The sequence below is a fragment of the Apostichopus japonicus genome, chromosome 6 (genome assembly GCF_037975245.1).
Source record: "Apostichopus japonicus isolate 1M-3 chromosome 6, ASM3797524v1, whole genome shotgun sequence".
NCBI lineage: Eukaryota > Metazoa > Echinodermata > Holothuroidea > Aspidochirotida > Stichopodidae > Apostichopus > Apostichopus japonicus.
Window position 1 is genome coordinate 11,951,340 of NC_092566.1, and position 23,706 is coordinate 11,975,045.

General features: G+C 35.8%; 1 protein-coding gene across 17 annotated transcripts in view; it reads right to left on the minus strand.

The window, feature by feature from the left end:
• Window positions 1–23,706, minus strand: part of LOC139969007 (rap guanine nucleotide exchange factor 2-like) — a 98,429-nt gene that overhangs the window by 44,272 nt on the left and 30,451 nt on the right. For 10 of the 17 annotated variants that reach the window (XM_071973675.1, XM_071973679.1, XM_071973677.1 and 7 more), the window contains 4 exons: window positions 21,997–22,065; window positions 16,823–16,990; window positions 15,907–15,957; window positions 2,829–3,086 (listed from right to left, as the gene is read on the minus strand). In XM_071973675.1, coding sequence (XP_071829776.1) covers window positions 2,829–3,086; window positions 15,907–15,957; window positions 16,823–16,990; window positions 21,997–22,065 — 546 coding nt within the window. The remainder of the gene's footprint in view (window positions 1–2,828; window positions 3,087–15,906; window positions 15,958–16,822; window positions 16,991–21,996; window positions 22,066–23,706) is intronic. The other 7 variants (XM_071973683.1, XM_071973687.1, XM_071973692.1 and 4 more) reach the window with 4 other exon arrangements.

Here is a 23,706-nt window from a genome sequence, read left to right on the forward strand (position 1 = left end):
GTGCACTGAGATGTTAACAAAGATGGTTCTAATTCAGTTATAGCACCAGGAGTCATCATGATACTGATAAGGGAAATTTACCAATTTACATATCAGTCCTTCCTTACTAGAGGTGGCTTAGTTAAGTTTTATCTTTAATTACTTCTTACAGAGCTAATGGCGTGAGCAGTGATAGGTACCATAATTCAAACTGTTCTCTCAACCCTTTCCTTTAGTCAATGCCTTGCATAAAATGCTCAATAGATGTCCCAAGATGCCTTGAGAAGTAAACCTATTCATTGAATATGAGCTTTTTGAGAATGGTGCATGCCCTTGCTTCTGCATGTGAAGGAATTTCAGAACCCATGTATCTACCAAATTTAATAAGTTTCAACTTTACCACAATGGTGATAATAATTATAATAATACTTCTTTATAGAGCACATATTCCGGTAGTCTCAATGCTCAGGTTTCTGTATCCTTAGTGCAAAAATATTGCTTTAGTATTAAAGTTATCTTTCCTTCTAGCAAGCAATTCTGATTCTTTGAACCCACTGTTGAAATTATGAAATAAATATATCTAAAGAGCTTGAATGATATGTTTGCTGATCCAAGTAAGATTGCACACTGTTTCTGCCCCCTTTGATGATAATAATAGAAAACACACACAGACACACACACACTGATACCAATGGCAGATACCTCAGTACCTTTTACTATTTTACCCTTTAACTTAATCCATTGACTATTCATAATCAGTTCTCTGTAATACAGAAATGATAAGAGATACCATTTTGACTGGATTTTGACAAGTGCTTCTTCTGCATGTAATGTGATCTGCACAACGATCAATGGAACATGTAACAAAAGCCTGCCAGCAACTTTTTCTGCAATTTAGATGAATGCAACAAATACAAACTTCCCTAAAAAGAACACTGCACCAATCAAGACTTGCATTTGCTTAGAATGTTGCTTTTTTAGTTTTCCAACTAATATACTTTTAAGTATGTGTATACCAACTAAAGATAGATTCACAAACAGTATACAACAGTATATCTCCCATCGGGATCTTTGAGATATCATACCTTTGTTTATTATTGAGGCAATCAGTCAATATCACTGAACATGTTTCTTTGATTTCAGATGGTTTAATCTTATTGATATTAAAATGACCATTCAGTCACCAATATAGCATCTATCTCACCAACATGATGATTAGACAGAATACTGAAATATCTGACACTGATTGTAATGAACCCAAAAATATACATCACTGATGTCTACAGTTGTTTGATTAATCTCATAGATTTCTTTGTAAATGGACTCTTATTTAAAAGGGATTCATGTCAATTCAATGAGAATTAAGACAGTTAAGAGCAGTCTTACCACTTTAAGCACTATATGCTCTAAGTGCAAGCCAGGGATATATTTTGTAAAGATAATGGCAATGAATGACAATTGGAATGGGGAAGGGTGGGGTGGAGCCTTATAGTTTGGACAGACTGAGCACTGCCAAACATCACAGGGATAAAGATAGACCGACTCTATTATGGCTAATAACTGTCAAACGAGAGAAAAGTCACACCATTTCAGTCTGGCTAGAAGAGCCACACAAATGAGATTCCATACCACTGCATTCTGCCTGACATATGCCCCAAAGAATAGTTCCCTTACAACTATATTAAGCCTTGAGAATTGATGATGAGATTCCATACCACTGCATTCTGCCTGACATATGCCCCAAAGAATAGTTCCCTTACAACTATATTAAGGCTTTAGAATTGATGATGAGATTCCATACCACTGCATTCTGCCTAACATATGCCCCAAAGAATAGTTCCCTTACAACTCTATTAAGGCTTTAGAATTGATGATGAGATTCCATACCAATGCATTCTGCCTAACATATGCCCCAAAGAATAGTTCCCTCATAACTCTATTAAGGCTTTAGAATTGATGATGAGATTCCATACCACTGCATTCTGCCTAACATATGCCCCAAAGAATAGTTCCCTTACAACTCTATTAAGGCTTTAGAATTGATGATGAGATTCCATACCACTGCATTCTGCCAAACATATGCCCCAAAGAATAGTTCCTTTACAACTCTATTAAGGCTTTAGAATTGATGATGAGATTCCATACTCACACCATCCCATTCAAAGAGAACCACAAAAAGATATTCCACACCACTTCACTATGGCTTACGACTGTTACACAAGAGGGAACCATCCCACTTCATCCTGGCTAACAAATGTCACACAAGGACTTCACGCCACTGCAGCTAACAAAGAACTGATCCTACTACATTCTGGTTACCAGAGATCACACAAGAGAGACAAATTCCACTCCACTTTGGCTAACAGATATCACACTGAAGTGATCCCACCCCATTCCAGCAGCATTTATGAATTAAATAAATAAAAACAAGAAAGGAACATTTTATTTAGAAGTTGCTGCTAAAAGCCATATAACTTTGTTTAAACTTGCTATTTTCACTATATAGCAATAGTACTAAAGTGACAGTTGTGCACCTCAAAAACCTGACCAAACACTAGTTGATGCATTTACAAGAGTTGACATACTGAGATCTTTTCTAAGCAACCTTACTACCATTACACTAAGCACAAACAGCATGTCTACACTGTGACTCACTTGATATATCCTACATTTTGTGGCCTGTGTCTTGCCCCCCCCCCCCACCAGTAAAAAAAATGTCTTACTTGATGAAACCTCCTCTCACTTTGAAGCAAATACCTTGAGTTAATGCATTAAATGCATCATTTAAAAGAATAGGAACTTCATAGTAGAAGTTAATAAGTACTAAATATCTTTCTAAAAGAACTTACTCCTGAAGATTCACTAGTTTCATCATCATCTGAGTCAAATGCATTTTCTCCCATGCTGTTAGTGTCAGCTTGATCAAACTCACTGGAGATTGCGATGAGATCAGAATAGCTGCTTCCAATACTGCTGTGAATGGAGCTACGATCTCCAGTGCTAAGCGTGTGAGTAGGGGTGCTGAGTACTGCAATGGGGGCCTGCATTCTTCTACCTTGTTCCTGTTCCATGACAAGGTGTACATCGTCAATATCCTTCTTTGTTTTCTATAGAAAAAAAAATTAAATGAAAAAGGTCAAATGTCTTGTACAAATCTCTATATATGGTCTTCAAACTATCATGCCGTTTTTTTGAGCCTTGTTTCATGTTTGCATTGGATACTTACTCTACTTTTGTTCAAGTCGTTTCTATAGTGACAATACTTACAATGCATCATGTTAAAACAAGTAGTAGCACAAGTGGCTTAAGATGACAGCAATGACACATATGTAGTTAAGTAAGACTGTCATGATCATTTGTATCTGCTGAATTTCCCCCTTCAGTTTCCTGACTTGTCTGTTAGTGATAGTTTTGCTGTAGCGCCGCCAACGCAATTCCTTTGCACACTAAAAGTATCACACAAGACAAGCTCAGGCGATGCTGTCACAAACTTTAGTTCTGTCAAGAGTAGGGTTGGGCGATGTATCGAAAAATATTATTATCGCGATAATTTTTTTTCAAGACGATATTTTTTGAGGATTGAACAAATGACGATAATTTCTTGTGAAAGAGATTTGAAATAGATGTAGGAAAAAAAATCTCCGTTTTAAGTGTAAATGTTATTCTACATGTAGCATTCCATGGTTAAGAAAGTTGAAAAGAAATATTTTATCAACTTCATTTACTGACTTTTGAACTTCGTGAAAACCCGTTCTTTACACCATTGACTGTATAGAGAACAAAACTCTGAAAATCAGTAGAGAAATTACCAATTGTGTACGAAAAGTAAGTTGGTACACCTTTCTAATTTTACGAAAGATCGAGCAAAATACTTACGAAAAATTCACGCAAAACTGGCATATCGTGCTAAATGCAACAAGTGTCATGTAAACAAGGCTCTAGTACACCCATTTATGAATAAACCAGAAGACCACATCTGGTGTAAAGCGGGGAAAGAAAGTATTTTCTAGAATTTCCCCCCCCCCCCCAAAAATAATAATAATATCCTACCATAGTTAAGTGTATAGTAAGTAGCCTAACCACTTCGTCGGTTACGGATCTCACGTAACAACAAAAACACAACTAATTGTATTTTGCGAAGTTGACGATTTCTACAAGGACATGGAAACAATATTTAGCATTAAGTTAATCACGCCTGGTGGCCTAAAACATGGAATTACAAGGTTTACTTTCCTAAAGATGGCCATACTGTAGCTATTTGGGGCCTTGATATCGTGCTACAGTATGTCTGTATGGTATAGACTGTGCCTCGTGTATCATGGGGAATAGTTTGTTTAGTTCATGCGGAGGAGTCGGTTGGCTTGAGGTGTGTTTTACTTACCTTAATGTTACGGGGATATTTACCTACTTTCCTTGAACGTCCAAGATAATATTTCGCATAACTTTACGGATCCTTTACTGACTGACCTAATTAATTCTAGGGTGGAGCCAACAAAGTTTACTCCATGAAAGTTTTTTGGAACCGTGCCAAAAATGTTAACAAACAGGTGTTAGACAGGGGGGGTTGTTTTGCAAGGTACCTGCGAAAATTTGAAGCACATTAGCCTACCGTGATATTTAAGTACGGTTAAACACTGCAGTTGTAAACTGATTGTTAGGCAGTCTAGAAACGGGGCTTTGCCGAACGTAGTTTGTTTCACCATATCGACAGTTTTGTAAGTAAAACTTTATAAAGATTGTAAGACAGATTAATTCTCTTTTCATTTTATCACATAATATAGCTACTCTAACTTGTCATTTTAAAACTTTCATCAGTTTCGTGACAATTTAAATTCATAAAGTTAGTCAGTATTTTGAATCCTCAATTGCGAATTTTTTATCGCCAGACACGCAAAAATACTTAACTTTTCCGGGGGCCTTCGCCCCTGGACCCCCACAAGGGGTTCCACCCCTTGACCCCAACGGGGCTGTAAAGCGGGCCCTGAACCCCACGCCATTATGCTTGGTGTGTTTGCTGTGTGAAAACACCGGTGGGAAATCGGCAGTTGTTTTTGGTGTGTTCGCGAACACATTAAAAACAACAAGAAAAAATTATCGTAATTATCGAAATATCGCGATAATTTTTGAACTATTTATCGTGACATTAAAAAGCAAATATCGCCCAACCCTAGTCAAGAGACAAATATCTGAGACCAACTCATGCATGCAGATATAAGCATACTCCATAGCAATTTAAATTTGGGTATGAGATAGCATCAGAGAATCAATCTGAACCCAAAAGCAAAGAATAAGGAGCATGCCATTCACAAAATATGCACAGAGCTACTGTAGATTAGGTCTGATGTAGCTACCAGGACACTGAATTTTGAAGTACCACACTTGAAGCACAATATGATGTTACCCCACATAAACAACTCACACAAATACGTTCAACTTCAATTTTCCACAATACAGTAACAGGGAAGGTCGTCGGTGTTACCATAATTATGACAAATTCTTCCTATTCAAGGGAATATGTAAACAGCTTGTGGAGGAATATGTGTCACATTAAAAAATGACTTCACTAACCATGCCTGTGATTCATTTATTATGACACTCATCCCTGGATGGAAGTTACCTAGGCAACTGATATACTGTAAGCAGGATACATTGCATCAATAAACCTAATCTCTAATTATATACGGTGTTGCAGATTGTATAAGTAACAAATATTTTTAATTATTTTCTGGTACTTTCCCTAAAAATAAATGAATTTAATTTCCAGACTAAGAAACAACATCAAATATTTAGGAAACAAACACCAGAAGTTAATGTACTAGTAAATAACATTTTGTACTTTGTCCATATTACTGTGCTATTAATGGAGCCATAAAGCATGCACTGATAAAAAAAAATGTCATTTTGATGGTTACCCTGAATTATTAACTGAAATATAACCAAGGTTGCATATGTTAGTAGTTGTACATCTCACATGGATGCTCCTTTGCCTAACAAACTTCCATGTGCTTACAGGATATTATTGGAACTAGAGTTGTCACCGATACTATCAAGTGAGTGTGGTACAGTACTGTGAACCTATGTTATACTGTAAGCACTTAACATAAGTCATAGTTTAATATCCATTCAACTTGCCAATCACCAACAGTGTCTAAGAAATATATTGATAAGTAACGAGTTATCAAACCATTATCCTGCATATCAATGAATATTTTAATACAAAGCTTTGCAGGTCATTTTGCTTCACTGGGCCGCAATTTCACACAGTTATTCACCACAACATACCAAGTTCTTTCAAGAGCATAAATTTGCAGAATAAGTACTTTAATTTGATAAATGTGATTGTAGAGTTCTATAAGTTACTGCCTTGGGTTCACTAACATAGATTTCTCTTTAGATTGCAAGTGATATGCAAGGGTGAAAGAGTTGTATTTGCTCTTTGTTCAATTGGACAAGGACCTGGATTGTGCATATAAAGTGCAACATCCATTCGCCTAAATCTGTATAATGTTAATTTAAGCCCCATCTTATTCTATGTTACCTAAGATAGAACAGTTATCAAAAGATTTCAAGTACTTTATACTATTGCTAATGTGCCCTGCTGTAAGGTTGTTTTATTGCTAGTTAGCCTTGTTCTACAGATTCAATTTGTGTTTTACATTCTTTTTTCCAGCTTTTGTTCTCTGTCATTCAAATTCTAAACCTTATGTCTAATTATTAGATTATGTGATTAAAGATGACTGTTATACTTGTTAGTACATATAGCTGTGACCAGGAAGTACTCAGCTTCAACAAGTTCCTGTAATACTAGCTTGCATATGATAACAACACAAAACTCATAGCCATTAGTGATTTGTAGTGATAGACAATGCAACTCTCTGATATAGAAAAGACTACAATTTTAACTTCAATAATGAAACTAACACAAAGTTGAAGTCTGTCATTGAAATCATCATTAATTCAAGGTAGCAGAACTCTTTTGAACCTAAAGAAACAGTTCCACCCTGTAAAAGACAGGAAGTTAATTGTTGTTTGTACCGCTTTGGGTTAGAAAGTGTTACTCATTATCAAATTAATTCTCACGACAACATTAAACATGTGAAATACTGCATGCATGTACTGTTTTATAATAAATGTTACTGTGGACCTTCCACAAGATGCTATTCTTTACATAGGTTCACAATTTTCTTGACTGCAATACTCACTGTACCTAGTGGTGATCTGTGTTAAGTATTCATGAAACGTCAATTAAGGGAATTACCATACGCAAAGGTCTCCTGATTACAATCGTAACAGTACTGTCTACAAATTTGCTTGAACAAGGAAGCGCTGACTAAAGTAGGAATTGTTTTGTAGTGTTATAATACTAAAACTAACATGATCAAATTTACCATTCACTTCAACCATCTTCACCCATGTATACAGGTATGATTTGGCTCTTCTTTCCAAAGACAAATACTTGTTATGATATGTATTTATTTTCAGATGAATAGAATGAATTGATGATGCAAGGTCCATGGCCAAATGGAACTGGGTACACTACTTGCCAACATGTAAGTCTGAACCTCTAGATATGTAAATGAATAAATAAAAGTATAGCTTGGAGAGGAACAGTGGAAAGAATGCAAGTAGAGCTCTGCTGTCTTCATATATTGTCTTACATTCCATCTGGATGATGACAGCAATACAGCTTTGTTTTAAATCTATATAGGCACAACAATTAAAGAGTTACAAAGCCTTCTCCATTTTGCCTCCTAAAGGGTTTAAAACTAGCTGGCAATTCTGCATCTAAATATGCAGGCAGTAACACATTTCCTCCAAGAGGGCTGAGAAAACTAGAGAATCAATGTTGCTCAAGCACAACTCTGATACAGAATTGTGTTACATGTAACTACCATTCTCAAAGGATGATTGTGGAAATATCAAGTCTCAGAGTCAATCATTTCTGGCTTGATTACTATGTTCCTCAGACAATACTGAAAACAATCACTGGGTGATATATAAATAGCTGAGACTTCTCCTGTTTCTACTGTACTTAAAGACTTCATGCTTAACGATGTGATGCATTGTCACATGACATGAGTGAGGCTTCAGCATGCAGTTGCTACATGTATGGTTTGGTAGCTTTCACTGTGTAGCTCATTGTGAGAGTGTAGGTATTGAGGGTTGAGGTCCAAAACATCAACAACCAAGGTTTCTGTCCAAAGGTTTTAATCTATTGAAGTATCCTCATATGCTCAGTCACTGAGAAGGCAAGATTGATCAAACCTGAATATATACAGTAGGAGGAATCTATGCTTTATTTTGCTGTTTTGACCTCTATTGGCCCCAAATGACTTTTTACCTTGACACTAAATCCACTTTTTAATACCCATCATCTGCTGATCACAATGACAAAGTTTGATCAAAATAAAGACTCACCCTTGGAGTAGACTTTTAGGTGATTTTTTGCTTTGATATTGTGGGCTCCAAATGACCTTTCACCCTAATCTTATGTACAAAATTCATTACCTACCATCTGCTAATCACTAAAAATAAACCCTACAAGGTAGGATTTGTGATTTTTATTTTGTTTTTTGCTTTTTTGACCCATCATCTACTATTCACAAACCAAATTTGATTGAAACAAAACATAACCCTTTGGAACAATAAGTTTTTTCTGTGATATCACATATCTTACAACTGAACCAAGTTTGGCAAACTTGAGTGTACTTGCCTTTCAACCATTGTTGACAGGCAGACAGATACATTTACCATGACAGTACCCCAACTAGTTGAGCTAAAATAGAAATATGTTTATCATTGTTGTTGCCTTTAGGTAACTAGAACTGCATTTGCCTGCAAATACGCAGTATTGTAGTGTGTGTGGAGTGTCTGCAGTATTAGGAAGAATTTTTTAGTTGTTTACAGTAATTTGGGCGAACAAACACACCAGAGAGTACAGTCAGGTAGGTACCTACAAAGTGAGGGTGCTTGTGAGTGCCATGAAAGCTCAGAATAAGTTGGCTATGCAGCTAGCCTATGAAACTGCAAATGTACAGAGACCATATGAAACTTTAGGTTTCAACGTCCAGTCGACCATGTAGGTATTGTTCACTTGGCAAGTAATGTCAATATTGAAGCGTGCACACACACTACGATAATTACGACAATATTTAGGCTCTATTAAAGTTAAATTACAACAATTTCTTTAAAATAGTCCTGTCAAAATGCTATTTGTTTTGATAAAAGTTGTGTAATGAAAGACATTAAAATCGGGGACAAATGTGTCCCATTAAATTTAATTCATACACATGATTACGACAGACAAGAGCAGCACCATGTTGAACATCATTCTTGTCAGGAACAAGCAACGGAAGTTATGTAAAGCAAATATCAAAACAATACTCAATATAAGGGCATCCACATTCTACAGTACTCCAAGTTTCCCTTCAGGTGTTTTTTACAAGCAAAGAGTCACATACACATGCACACACCATCATAAATGCAAAGGTTTATGATTAACATCTGAAAACCCAATCCAAAAAAGCCAAACAAAAACAGAAGGCCAACAGACTAAGTGAGTCCCTGTCACATATTATATAGGAACATTCAACAGAACCAAACCAAACAATATTTCAGAGTTTGACCATTGTTGACATCCTTTCATCAGAAAGGTATATTAAGGGGGAAATATTCATGCTTCATTAGTTGGAACTCGGTAGAGTGTTTACAATATAGTTTTTAGACTTTTGTACTCTTCTCTCTTCACGTGATCTTCGATCTCCACAGAAACAATGAGCTTCGAGAACTCACTTAAGTAGATATACTATGTAAACACAACAGTTATGTTGTTGAATCATGCTTTCTGTTTTAAATTAGCATGCTTGACAAGTTTCAGATGTTGTTTGGACTTTGACCAAACAAAACACAATACCAAGTACGAACTGCACCCAGTGAAATGCAACCAAACTTAAACATAGAAATTATGAAGTTACCAAGGTTTTCAGATTTTGAACTTCTGTGGCCTATTACCACCCTAAAAACAAATTTGTTCTTGTACTTGTTACATAAAGTTGGATCTACAAGCCAAGTATGAGCTTCATCCCAGCTTAGCTGGTGTTATCACATATTTGATCTCAATTGATCTTAGACCTTTAAATACAGCAACAGGCTCTTTGCCCTCACTAAGGTGAAACTACACACATCATATAAAGGTCATTCACCCATCAACTTTGAAGTTATTTCATTAACAAAGTTTTAAACTTTCACCTCTATTGACCTCAAATAAACTTTCACCAGCACAAAGTGAAAAACTGTTTTGTACTCACTATAAAGGTAAATCCATATTGCATTTGTGAACTTCAGCCTAGTTTTAAAATTGGTATTATCAAAATTACACAGTACTCAGACTTTTGCCACTTTTGAGTTTAAGTGATCATTGAATTCTAGATAACAATGTACCCAGCCGGGTCATAGTAGGTGGGTTTTTCATCCAAAATCAATCTACGGCTTTCCCGTCTGAAATGACTTTCTAAATTGAAAATATTCCAAATTTGTGTTAAAAAATTGTGGAATTGGAAGCCACCCCATGTGTAATTTGTTATCCATAAGCCCTTGCAGGTTTCTCCCACATTTTGTGGACCTTAAGTATTGTAAAAAATAACTGCTGATTATTATTAGTTCATGAATGACTAAATCTATGCAGAGACATTGGAGTTATGGAGGTATTTTACTCACAACTAACAATCTAAACTGACTGTAGTATAATCATCCTATCAATACTGAATATGTTTACTTAAAATTCACAAGTTACACAAACAAATCAAGTGTTTCTTCCTTGATCCACTGATCACCAAGGTGCTGATGAATCAACACAAGTCCTTGCTGATGATTCATTCATTTTCCAGAACTGCTACATGTTAGTTGTAAGGTTCTATTATATAAAGAGTGGTGAATTACAAGCAAGAAACAAATGCAATGCAGCAAGATTATGTTAGATAATGAGAATATTAGGTAACAGCACAGCTAACACTATTGCAGAAGAAGAAAAAATTACAACACCAATTGTCAATAAAACAGAAGAGCATGAAAAGTGTTACTTACATGAACAAAATGATTTGGTGTGGTAAAGAAAAGAAAAGCAAAAAATATGATAAAATTTAGAACAAAATATGATGACCAAACTGTGGTAGACTTAAATAAGTATAACTCAAGACAAACTTCAAAACAGGATACAAAACTGAACACTAAAGAGACCATAGGAATGGAAAGGGGATGGGACAGGCTCACCAAAATCTGGTTAAAGCTCCCACCCACACCTCAAGAAAGCAGTATGAACTAAACTATAAAATAGCTTGGAATTAAACTTAATGTTGTTGTTGAAACCTCTCCATTGCATCGCCCATCAGAAAATACAGTTTTGACAAGAAAAATGGTCATGATTGTATCCAATGAGTGATGGTTGTAATTGTATGATCATTGTGAAGCTGCATTTACTTAACCTATAGTACTGTTTTACAAATGTAACATATTGAATTATTGGCAAGCAGTCCAGCTGATGACAAGAAGATGTGAAACTGTCTATGACACAGACCAGCTCAAATTTACTAACATGCAGTACCTTGGTGAATTCTTAAACATTTAAATTGATTTGAGAAAGAATGTGATTCACAGGTAATATTTAATGGTCTGGTACAATGTAAAGGTTGTTTTAATAGAGCATAGGGTCCATGTCTGCATATTGTATGTATCATGTTTTGTTAAGAATTTCTTTTAAAACCATGCTTTTTACTCAAACAATTTTCCACAGAATCCTACAGATAGTGACACAGTGATATTTCAAACTTCCTGGAAGAGTCAGTGTATATAGTACAGTCTAGAACAAGACAAAGATTGTGAATGAGTCTTTCACTTTCATTTTTTATTGATTTGCTTCAGGGAAATTCCTGAAAGATTCTGCCTTATTACTCGGGATAATGGGTAATACTATTGCTGGTTAGATTATTTCATAGCTTCTATTTCACAGACAGGTCTTTGCAATGTCATGACATAAAGTAATTTCAAGAAGGAAAAGCATGGGCGAAAAAGCTGCAAGGAAAATCTTGGCATCAAGCATGGCAGGACAACTAGAATATGTTGAAGTATCAGCGATTCACCATCTCTAGTCCACTACCATGTGCATTGCCCTGATCATGATGAGAGATCTTCTTCACTGGACATTCCAGTGGCAGACAATGTAACACTTACATTAAAGAGGAAAGTGATTCCACACTATTAGTTGAAATCCCATTGCAAGATCTTTTCCCTGACATGGCATATGGTTGATTGTCTGTAACCTATTTTGACTGGATAACCTCTCCCTTAGTCCAGTAAGTGAATAAGAATAGATGGTTTGCGATGACATCATAGTAGATGTTCTTCAAAAGCTTTACTTTCCTAATAAGATCTTCTTGCTGACTAAGGCTGATATTGTAATACATTGAAATGTTTCCTGAGCTACCAATCTTCTGTGTATTAAAAACTTCAGTTTTATTCATTTACTGTACTTAGATTGTTAAGAATTTCATTGGAAAGTCTAATGGTTTTGTAGAAATTATATTTGTCATTGGTGCAAAAATCAGCTAAATATCATACAGGAAAACAAAGACATTTCCAGCTCTATTGTCATGATGATGTTGTCATTCCCTCTGCTGTTGACAACTGCAGAAACTGAACCAGAAAGCCCTTTTCCTTTCAGATTCCTTGCCATACAATTTGCTCAAAATTCCCCATAACTATCTGACTAATTAGAGAGCTCTAGTGAGTTAAAATTGTCTAAGAATTAAGAAATTTCCAGCCCCTATTTGTAGTACTCCCCTTTGTGGGAATCAACCAATTAATGCACTGGTAAGGATTTTACAGTATAGAACTTTTATTCCAAAATGTTTCAATATCGATAAAGAACAGTCTTCCTGTAAAAACATAGACACATAGATGTATAAATAAAAGCTTTTGTTTCTTTGCATCAGCAACATAGAAATATCAGCACACCTTTCCAACAGATTCGTGGAATAAATACAAATACACAACAAATTTGCATAAGAGCCCATATATGAAACTGATTTAAATTCATGAAGAATAAAGCTTGGCTATTTTGAAGGGAACTGAGATAAAACTGAAGTGTAAGTAAATATGGTACTACCTACCAGCAGGTTAATAAGAGGTATCAAATAATACTTTACACCCCTAGAGGTGATAATGCTTTAAGTCTTCTATAATGAGAGAATGACGTATTTCTCCCTGCAAGTACAAATCTCAAGATGTTATTGGATATCTTTGCAAGTGGAAGCCTAGGAAGCTTTTCTTATAGTTTGCAGGGATGACTTGTGCCAACACTGCAGTTGTCTGGAGCAGCAAAAGGCATATGTCTAATTTGCATTTTAACATAGAGCATGATGTTCTTAGATCATCACATCAAGCCCCTGTATAAACAATACACGATGGTATCAGTATAAAATCATGTATTCTAACATCTTGGAATACTCTAAGGTCTTGGTATCTTGCATGGAAGAAACAACACAGTATAGTTGTTGCACTTCTGCAACAGTGATTGTGATGAATGTTATTACTAAGTAAATGACTTGTGGGATTTTCAAAATCCAATACTATGCTTAAGGAACTACCGTCACAGTCATAGTGCCTATAAGACTCACCTCTGACAACATGGCTATGCTTGGCCATCATCATAATCCATAGCAATGTAGTTCTAATAACTATATCATTTATTGTGATAAAATTTTTGATGGGATGAAGGGATCATCATATACATTCCCTTCTAGGCATGTGGAGGGGCACATATGTAGCTTAGCTGAGGATTAGTGTTTCGCCGATAATTGTTTGCCATATCTGTATTGGCTGATATTTGCAATATCCGCGGCATAAACGTATCGGTAAACTTTAGCCTCACTGCCGATATTGGATATATTTTTTTCTCACAACAAAGCCACTTCTTGTTCAGTTATTTGCAATGTTTTATTTATCTGTACATAGCAGTCTCTGTCACACGTTAAAGTAAAGTTTACCAGTCTTGCCGATGTATTATACAAGTGAACACGACATAGTTAAAACTGAACATACCCACTGACACCTGTTTTGCCCTTGCAAATATTCTTGGCAAGAATCCAAGAAACCTTTCGTACAATCAAAGTTGTAAACATTGCATTTTCAGACCTACGAACAATGCACAGCAGTCAAACACAATGTAAGAAGTAACGTATGTGACATTAAAAACATTGAATATAACTACATTAGTAGCCTATCACACTAACTTGCACAGTGCTTGTGAGGCTCTGTGGAGAATAAAAGTTATAACACCTGAAATCCCCTAAAGTACTAAATCATTCCAACAAATGCATATCTTTAAAAAGCTCAGAGTATCATGGATGCAGTTTGTTAAAACATCAATGATTGATGAAATGATTGTATTTTCAGAATCAACTTTCACAATTTGTTGCTGGTTGGTTTACGAAATATTTCAAACACGAAGCACTTGCTAATTTTGGCTAGGCTGATTTGTTAGTATAGCCGGCTAATCTTAGGATATAATATTTTAAGGAAATTTTAGAAAATGCTTTTGTTTTGATTCTGGTTAACACAAGGGGTAGTAAAAGTACTTAGCCAGGATAGGCTGATGTCTTTTCTACATGAAATTCTACATTGCACGATGTCATCTTTTATTTGCCAATAAGTTTGTGGCTCCATTTGACGACAGTTGGTATAAGACTTGCAGCCGAAGTGTTGGAAGTGTTTTACTACACACAAAAAAGTGGTGCAGAATGATCATTCATTTAAATAGATGTTAGAGGTTAGGACTAGTGTTAAAGAATACGCACATATTTGTTTTTACTAATTTCCTACCAGTATACCAGAAATGAGAGTTATATATGTGGTATTTGTTTGTGAGTTATGCAAATGGCAATAACTTATGATAGCCAATTACAATTTTGATACTTTATGTATTAATGTACGACTTAAAGTGCGATTTGACCTTCATTCTGGCTGTTTAAAAATATTGGTATTTGTAGCGGGCCCATATCTGGATTGGAATATCGGATATTGGCCAAAAGCGATATTGGCGATTTCGGCACAACACTACAGAGGATCCACTGTTAATGGCTATTGCTATTTCTCCTTTTCTTTGCCAATCACATCTCAAATATTGCCATTGCTGCTGTGAGATACGTGTCTTGTAAATTGATGTTCCAGAGTCAAGAGGGTATAATACCGATGTATCTATAGTATTTGCATTATATCCAGCAAGTTTAACTTCAACAGAGTTGACAAAAACACAAATTTGATGGTATTGTTTAAGAATTTCCCATAAATGAGTATTGGAATAAAGGTCAGGTTTATTGTTGAGAAGGTTCAATATTGAAAAAATCATGGCAAAAATTTAAAAGAAATAGTTTTCACCATTGTTAATTGTTAATGCAATTTGTGAGGCTATGGAGCAGGCTTCTGCAAATTGAGTATCACTAATTGCATGCATTTTAGCAATATGCCTCAAATTCCCTGCAGATTTAAGAGACAACACTTATAATGCACTAATCCCATGTGCTAGTTAGTACAAGCAAAACCAAATCCTTAAACACAGAGGTTTGACATGGGATGGTGGGGTGAGGGGGGTGGTGGGGTGAGGGGAGGGATGGGCAGTAGGTTGATAACTGTCTGATGTCTTTTTCCCAGCTGTAGGAAGTATTTTGCAAGCAACAAATGAAAATAAAGGGGGCTATAACAAAAGTAATTTTAAATTACATAATTACAATTGTTATTAATTACAAACGCAGTGTGGGTTGACGTCAAACAAGCATACAATGTGGCTATGTTTGAGTACAACTAGAAGCAACCACTGCAGGAAAGCCATGCATGTGTTGGTTATTGGGTTAACAGGGCTGTAACCCCATAAAATACCTGTTCACTGTCAAGAGATTGTGTCCGTTCCAAACGAATGGAAGGCGGAGACTGCAAAATGAGGGAGTGGAGAGGGGAGTAAGAGCTTTGCTCCACTTTTCAGGACTTAAAACTTAAAGCTAATTGCGGAGAAAAGATAACTTTGATATTTCATCTGAAAGAAAATCTAGTATAATTAGTCAGCAATTCATAGCACAAATATTCTGAAAAAAGTGGATCAGAAAGAATACATGTATTTAATAAACTAAAACATAATGCGATGTAAATGCCAAAGTATTTATAATAAATTTAGCCTTGTACCTTGGATACTGCTTCTTTTATTTATTTATTTTTTGTAGCTTGTGAGCGCTTTCAGCCAGCAAAGCAACTCAGCAAGGACACAGTTGATGACAGTCAATTTGTATATGTTCATTTACATGCAACATGAATGGGTCCAGAGATGAACTTCTGACACAACATGCATTTTTACCATACTATGCCCCATAAAAATCACTATTTACTAGAGTGTAAACAAGTAATCCATGTGTTGGTTAAAAGGAAACCACAAGGCTCTCCCATTCACAGGATTAATTTATGACTAACATGAAAAATTGTTCCTATCAAAGCAATAAGCTCATTGTAAATGTAAATGGATCATTGTCACCATTAAATAGGGACCACTTTGATACTCTGCTTACCACTGCACAATCTATTTTCTCACAAAGTGTAAAATGACCAACTACCACTCTGAACTTCTAATACTCCTGCACTCCAAAGTAAATGATCATATTGTGAGAAGACAGTTGATGAAGGAACAAAGATTGATAAGAGCAACAGACCTCAAAGAGAAAACACAGTGAACAAAACAAAAACAAATACACAAAGTTCTCATTATACAAACAATTTTAATAATTTAAAGATTCATTAAAGCTTGTACCTCAGTATCACTTAATGATTGGCCTCGGTCTTCACTGAGTGAGCGACCTCTGTTGGAAGATGAAACTTTGGAGTCTTCTGATTCTAATGCCATAAGTCTTTCCAGGTTGCTCTGGTTGCCAGACTGTCTTTGTCCTGGTTGTAAAAACTGTGCATCTGGATAATCAATCTGAAAGAGGCAACAATCAATTAGTATTTTACAACTACTACCATGCTTCAACTCCTCCAGAAAGCAAACAGAAACATGACTGTTTTGTTTTGTTTATGCCCAAGATAAGTATACATTCTATCAGATTGATAAATCTGCTGATGAAAAATGGAAACAACAGCCTGAGTCCATGAAATTATTCCTGTCACAGTTACATTTTAGCAATGTCCAAAGATAACAGAAACTGTACAGAAAAAAAATAGTTGATTGTGTCAGTGACAAGTAGCTAGTAGTGGTATGCAAAGAAACACAATTGGATGAAACATACACTTAATACATACCTGTGCTTCAGACAATATTCCCTGACTGCACTCACAGTACATTTTGAAAACTTGCTTTTTTAACTAGCTACTTAATTTGGGAGGAACATATGGGTGATATGGCAGTATAAAAGCCAGTGCCACAATGGTAACAATTTAAAATATTTTACTACATATTGTGGGATTGTTTTTAACCATAATTAGAATGTTTGCAGTAACTCACATACAAAATATCTGTGCCAGAGCTTAACTAAAGTAGATCATGAATAAAGCTCATTTTCACCCAAAGAATGGTAACCAGTTACTCCTTGAAGATACCATTTGTTGTTTCCAACAACAGTATTCATCAGGCCTGAACAAATACTGATTCACATACCAACTTTCTTGATTACTTCAAAATTCAACAAATTTTGAACAGTCAAACTACCGAGTTACATTGTGGCAATGATCTTATTAGTTATAGTACTGTACATAGCCTGAATAACAAGACATGCATAGCTCATTTAGGCAAGTACTTTAATCTGCCGTTGATTATAAAATACTTCACATTGAGGCAAATATGAACAGGACACTGGAGGAACAAAAAAGTATAGAAGTTCTAAGCTTGCTGATCATCTACATGTTAAACGTACTATGTTTCTATCATAGTTGATTTTCTTACAACCAGAAGAATGATGAAGAAAATTCATATCTGGCAAATCCTCCTGTCAAAATTATTTTAATTGCCTATCTTTGTGGGAATACCAAGAGACTTGATTACACCCAGCCTCTGCAGATCATGCAGTGGAGACTTCCTATCTGGGAAGGTGTCTCTCATACTTGGTTGATGGAAATGCTTTAACAAGATGAGGATATTGATGAAGTTAGCATTATTGGATTAAAGTACTGGCATTGAGAATGGAGGACAGGATACATCTAAGATCGAAGTCTAAATGTCACCAATTACCAGCGGGAAAGCCACTGTACTGTGTACTACACAACTGAGCATAATTAAACAGTTGAACTGACGTAGAGGTTTAATGGATGCTTCAGATCACATACCTGCCTGATATTCCTTACATACCACATGTGGCTGATCCTATTTCTAGTTTGCACCTTTCTCCGTTGGTACATTGCTGTAATAGTCCACTAATAGACAGACTTTACAATGAGTGGAAACGTTCAAACTCTGGCAACTCTTAACATTTTGCAGTTGATTACTTGTAGCCCAAGAATTCAAAACTCTGAGTAGACTTGCAACTCTGTAATCATTCCATGCCATGACTCAAACTGACAGCTAACAGGTTTAATGATTCCTTGCCATATGAGAACAGTTAATATATTATAAATGGAGTGCACAACATTCTTGTACAGTATTTACTCAAGAAGTTGCATCCACAAAATATTTTACTTTAATCTCTGTTTACACCAAATGATCTTTGCCACATACTAGATATGAAGTATACTTTTAAAGTTATGTATTCCAATACTTTGACAACTGTTGATGTCACCTGACCTTTGACCTCCAACGAAAACATAAGTTTCTCGTATTCATTAAGTTGGATCAAGATACTAAGAATCAAGCTCATCCAAGGCTTCCTTTGGTAGTTACCATGTCTACAAGGTTTTCAGACTTTTGACGATCTCAAATTGGATCTACATATTCCATTAGGTTGTTCATTTATGTTTTACTTTGGAGCTATCACAAGTATATAGTTAAATTACCATGTACTTTTTGAGTAATGGTGTTAACGAGCATAGCACTCACACATGCACAAGCAATCACCACCAAAAAGATTCCTTTTGCCTTCAGCAAGGAATAAACCAGAAAGCTAAACAGCTTAGTGATTCCTTGCCACATTTACAGTATACTAAAAACATTTACTGTACTCTATTTGCAGACAGTTCTGATACTTAATAAGCTGCATCCACATACAGTACCAGGTGTGAATTTCATCCAAGTTTTACTGCCTTCATTGATATTTGAGTATTCAATGAGGTTTAGCCACATACTATGCATAAACTTCATTCAAGTTATGTTTGAGTGAGTACAAAACTTTTAAACGTTGACCTCTGTTGACCTCCACAGAGAACAATAGGGCTTTTGTACTTTCTAAGGTGGATCCACATGCAAAGTATGAAATTCAACAAACCCTTACTTAAACTGGAGTAACAGTGTTTACAAGCCAAGACACCACACACACACATGCTTACACACATGCCATCATTCCTGTTACCTTCAGCAAGGAACAAAAGAGGGGACTGTGACAGCTTTCTAGATTTTTAGAAAAGGGAGCTAGAGCAAAGATTTTTCATTTTGTGTTAATCATTTAATCACATGAGGGAAAAAAAAAGTGCCTGAACAGAAGCAATGCAAAAACGTCTTTGAAAGAATTGAAGTGTGGAATTTGGAAATTCTTTATGACAGGTGCAAAGATAGCCTTACATGATGATTTGCATCAATAGCGGTGCACTTGGAAGGAGAAAAAAGGCTTTGAGATGTGTCAAAATAAATTTGTGCCTTGAAAGAAAAGAATAAAGTCCAACAACTTTCAGGTAGTAACAACAACAAGTGCAAAGAATGTTAGCATAAAGATAGTCTCCAATCAGAACTGTTTCAAGTCAAATACAATGACTCTCAAGAGTATATGGCAAGGACTAACGTCCTATACTCCTACCAACAAAAATCTAACTGTACTAACATGTAGCACAGTCAGAACTTAGCATAATTCTCTCATAAATTTATCCATCAAAGATTCAACCTTGAATTGCAACCACATTTTTGTCAATTGTAACAAAACAGTGCCTTATGCGTAGTTTCTTTTAAGTAGCATTCTCAAGTTCCCTGCATTCCCTTTCTTTAAACTGGGAAACAACTTAGAAATAGCAAATGCTGAGTGGACAACAGGAAGGAAGGAAATATAAAATTCATATCGTATGCATTATTCAGTTTCTTATCAAATATAGTCTTGAACATAATTTATGGAGAAACAAATGGCTTGCTGTGCCAGTCTTATAGACAGACACCAACATTTAGAATGAACAACCTTCAGCAAGAGTGCATAGGGACTAGTGTGCAGAGAGATAACATAAACATATGGTACTAACACAAACTTCCTCATGTTACACATACTTGTTTCCAGAACTAGATCCATAGCTGAACATACTCAGCTGTTAACACATACAGTATCAACAGTATCCTACTAAAGGTCAAGGGAAATCTAGATTTGACTTTCAATAATGAAAAACTTTAACAATTCTTATGTTAAGAAAAACTCAACTTCTCGTCCATTTCCCATCTCCAAAGGGTAGAAATTGGTAACAAGTACTATTACGTAAAAGTTTTTGTGACGTCACGGGGGGTAGCGCAGAAAAGGGCAAACTTGTAACTGTTCTGCGCAGTGTATTGAGTATGGAGAAATCTTTAACTAGTGAAAATAATACCTCCCTCAACAGTCTGTTACAAGAAAGTTAAGATTAGGACAGTCTGTTACAAGAAAGTTAAGATTAGGATTTAGATAAAAAATCACAGATTGGTACATAAGACATTAAACAAAACATTGAATGACTCCTTTTTTCCAAAATGCTTTGCATTTTACTCCTATCAAGCAACAAAAACTCTGAAAAAATCAGCTAAATTGCCTCGGTTAGGAAAAGTAGAAAACAAATGACGTCATTTGTTTACCAAGTCGAACTGTATGATATCGTCGCGGGGAAATGCATACTGCTACCACATACAGTTGGTATACACGCACTCATACGCATACACAGCATAGCTAGCTCACACATATTGCGAAATGGCGGCCAGTGGCAATGACCGTAAATTTAATGATCACAGGCTTTCAGATTCAGATAGCGATAGTGAAGAAAGCCGAGAAATGGAGAATTTAATGTTTGACAATCGTAGGGAAGTTTTTCCCTACATGTTCGAACCAGACCAGCTCAGAGGGGGCCGGATCGAACAGCGACGTCGAAATTGCTCGTCTTTACGGAACAAAATAGTAACGTTAGGCCTAGCGTACTATATAGGCTAGTTGTGTGACTGGTTAGGCCTAGACCAGATGTTGTTACCTAACTTTCCCCATGATAGAAATAACTCAGAAATAAATCTTGGTCTTAGGCAGCTGAGTGCAGTGTTACTGAGCTATCAGTATTAGACGAATTTGAAACTTTCGCAAATCTCGGTACTGTTGTGCACCCATTTGCAGATATTTTGTTGACTGTCCGTGACGTATTGGTTACGGCTTTGATCTTGGTTAGCACATCTTTGATCTTGATCTTGGTTAGCACATTTTGCCTATGTAGTTTTGGTCACCGTGGTAGTTCCCCCATGACGTCTATCATCTTAGGGATGAGCTTGGTAATTAACTTAATTAAAACAGCAAAGAAACAATCGTGGAACTCCAAATTTGGAGTATAGGGATTTGATATATAGCTTTTCAATCTGTGCAAGTTTGAAGGGAATCTGCTATGTGTAACTTGACCTTTAAGTCTATGTACATCCACAGACCAAGCTACAGTCAAGCATTTTGTACTCAGAATCCAATGTTATACAAAACACATGTCAATTTGTTCTGTCAAGTGTAATTATCAGCTGTATATTATATATGTCATAAAATCAATATATTGTAGTGCCAAAGAAAAGTGTGCACAAATTTTATTTTTCAATAGCTTGTGTATAAACAAAGAAGTGATTTATTAACATGAAAGTTTGCTTTTGCATCTTACCCTGACCCCCTTGCGTCTTCCAGAGCGATGTGATGTTCGTGATCTGCGATTTGCTGACTTAGAATTTATCTAAGAAATGTAACATAACATTTATGCACTGTAAGATGATTCTGGGATTAGAGACAATGTCCATACTAAGGGCATCTTAAAAACTCTTTCAAGCTTATGTCCAACTCGAACAAAAATGCCAAAACAGTAATGCTATTGGTGTCACCTTGCTCTGAAAATCACTTATTGTTTACTATAGATATGTTGTCCACTAATACTTAATGTCCAACTTTCAAGTGCAGGTATGCCCTGGCAGCAAGTTTGAAAATTTACTCTACCATTTCTGAAACATCTAACAAAATCTGCTTGCATCTAAATATTTGTGCAAGACATATTAATTCTTGTTGTTGGATAATAATTTGACTATTCAATAACTTAATACAAAACATGGTTTGGCATTAACATTTCTCTGAATAACAAAAAGACAGTTTTAGTTAAGATTTCATACAGCAGTTTAACCCCTTCTATTTTTTAAACCACACACGTAAATGATATCACTTAATATGACATTTTTCTATCACACCTATTGAACTGATTCAAAATTGCATCTAATCAAAGGTTGAAATCTCTACCATCATCACCAACCAAACTTCTTGCCTCGATTTTTCAGAGGCAATTTTCATTTCATCACAAGTATTCCTATGGCAGTTAAATATTAGGTTGATGAACACTAAATAATCCATTTCATGAAAAGAATAAATGTACAACTTACGTTAGATATTAACTTATAGGATCAACAATTTTAAAGCTCTATTTAACATTGAGCTGAAGGCATGGTGTGGTGGTTAGAGTGTCTGCCTCTCAAGCTCTAGCTATTTGGTTAAAAACACACACTTGGAACCAAATTTTCTTTGGCACTTCAATAATTGCTATGATGTGTTGTAACAGGAATTGATTTATAGTCCTTGTAGTTCACATTTTTCTCTTTGTAACCATGTAAAAATTGTCCCCTTTCAACATTTTCTTCTTGTAGAAATCTGGTTTAGAAATTCACCAGTTTCTCACCAAAAGCACCCTTTGTTCGAACGCATCAATTTGGGTATGACGAAGTGCAGACAAATAGGCAAATCGGGCGATTTGAAGTTAGCTCTCCAATTTCCGCAGCAAATACACTTTCGCGTGTACACCACATGTGATTGCCTATTATATTACATACACATCCAAAATTACGTATAGAGAATACCATGCCCAGTTGATACGTACATATCGTTGAACATAATACACTCTCACACTCGAACAACGGTTCATAAACCGTCCTTTGAAATTGCTGAAATAAAATTCACAGATCAACTTTACAGTAAAAGGAAGCTTGAAAGTATTTGGAACATCAAAAGATGAAACTTGGCGGAATTGATGTCAGAGCAGAATGTAGTACCGAGAAGCTTAGGCTTCGCAGAACTGTCCGATTGTAAACGTTAGAGTAGCCTGCATGTGAACATTCTTCGCGTTGGAGCTGGACAGCGAGATGTACAAACAACAAAGAGTCTGCTGTTCAAACTTTTTTTTTGTTACCTAAAAATCATGAAATCACCGATGCACTACATATATGAAGGCTGAACTATTTTCTTAAAAGATAAATATTTTGTAAGAAATTTCACGGAAAATTAAGGAAGAAATTAATCTGTATTCAAACGCAGTTTGTGTTGTGATTACTGTAGGAAC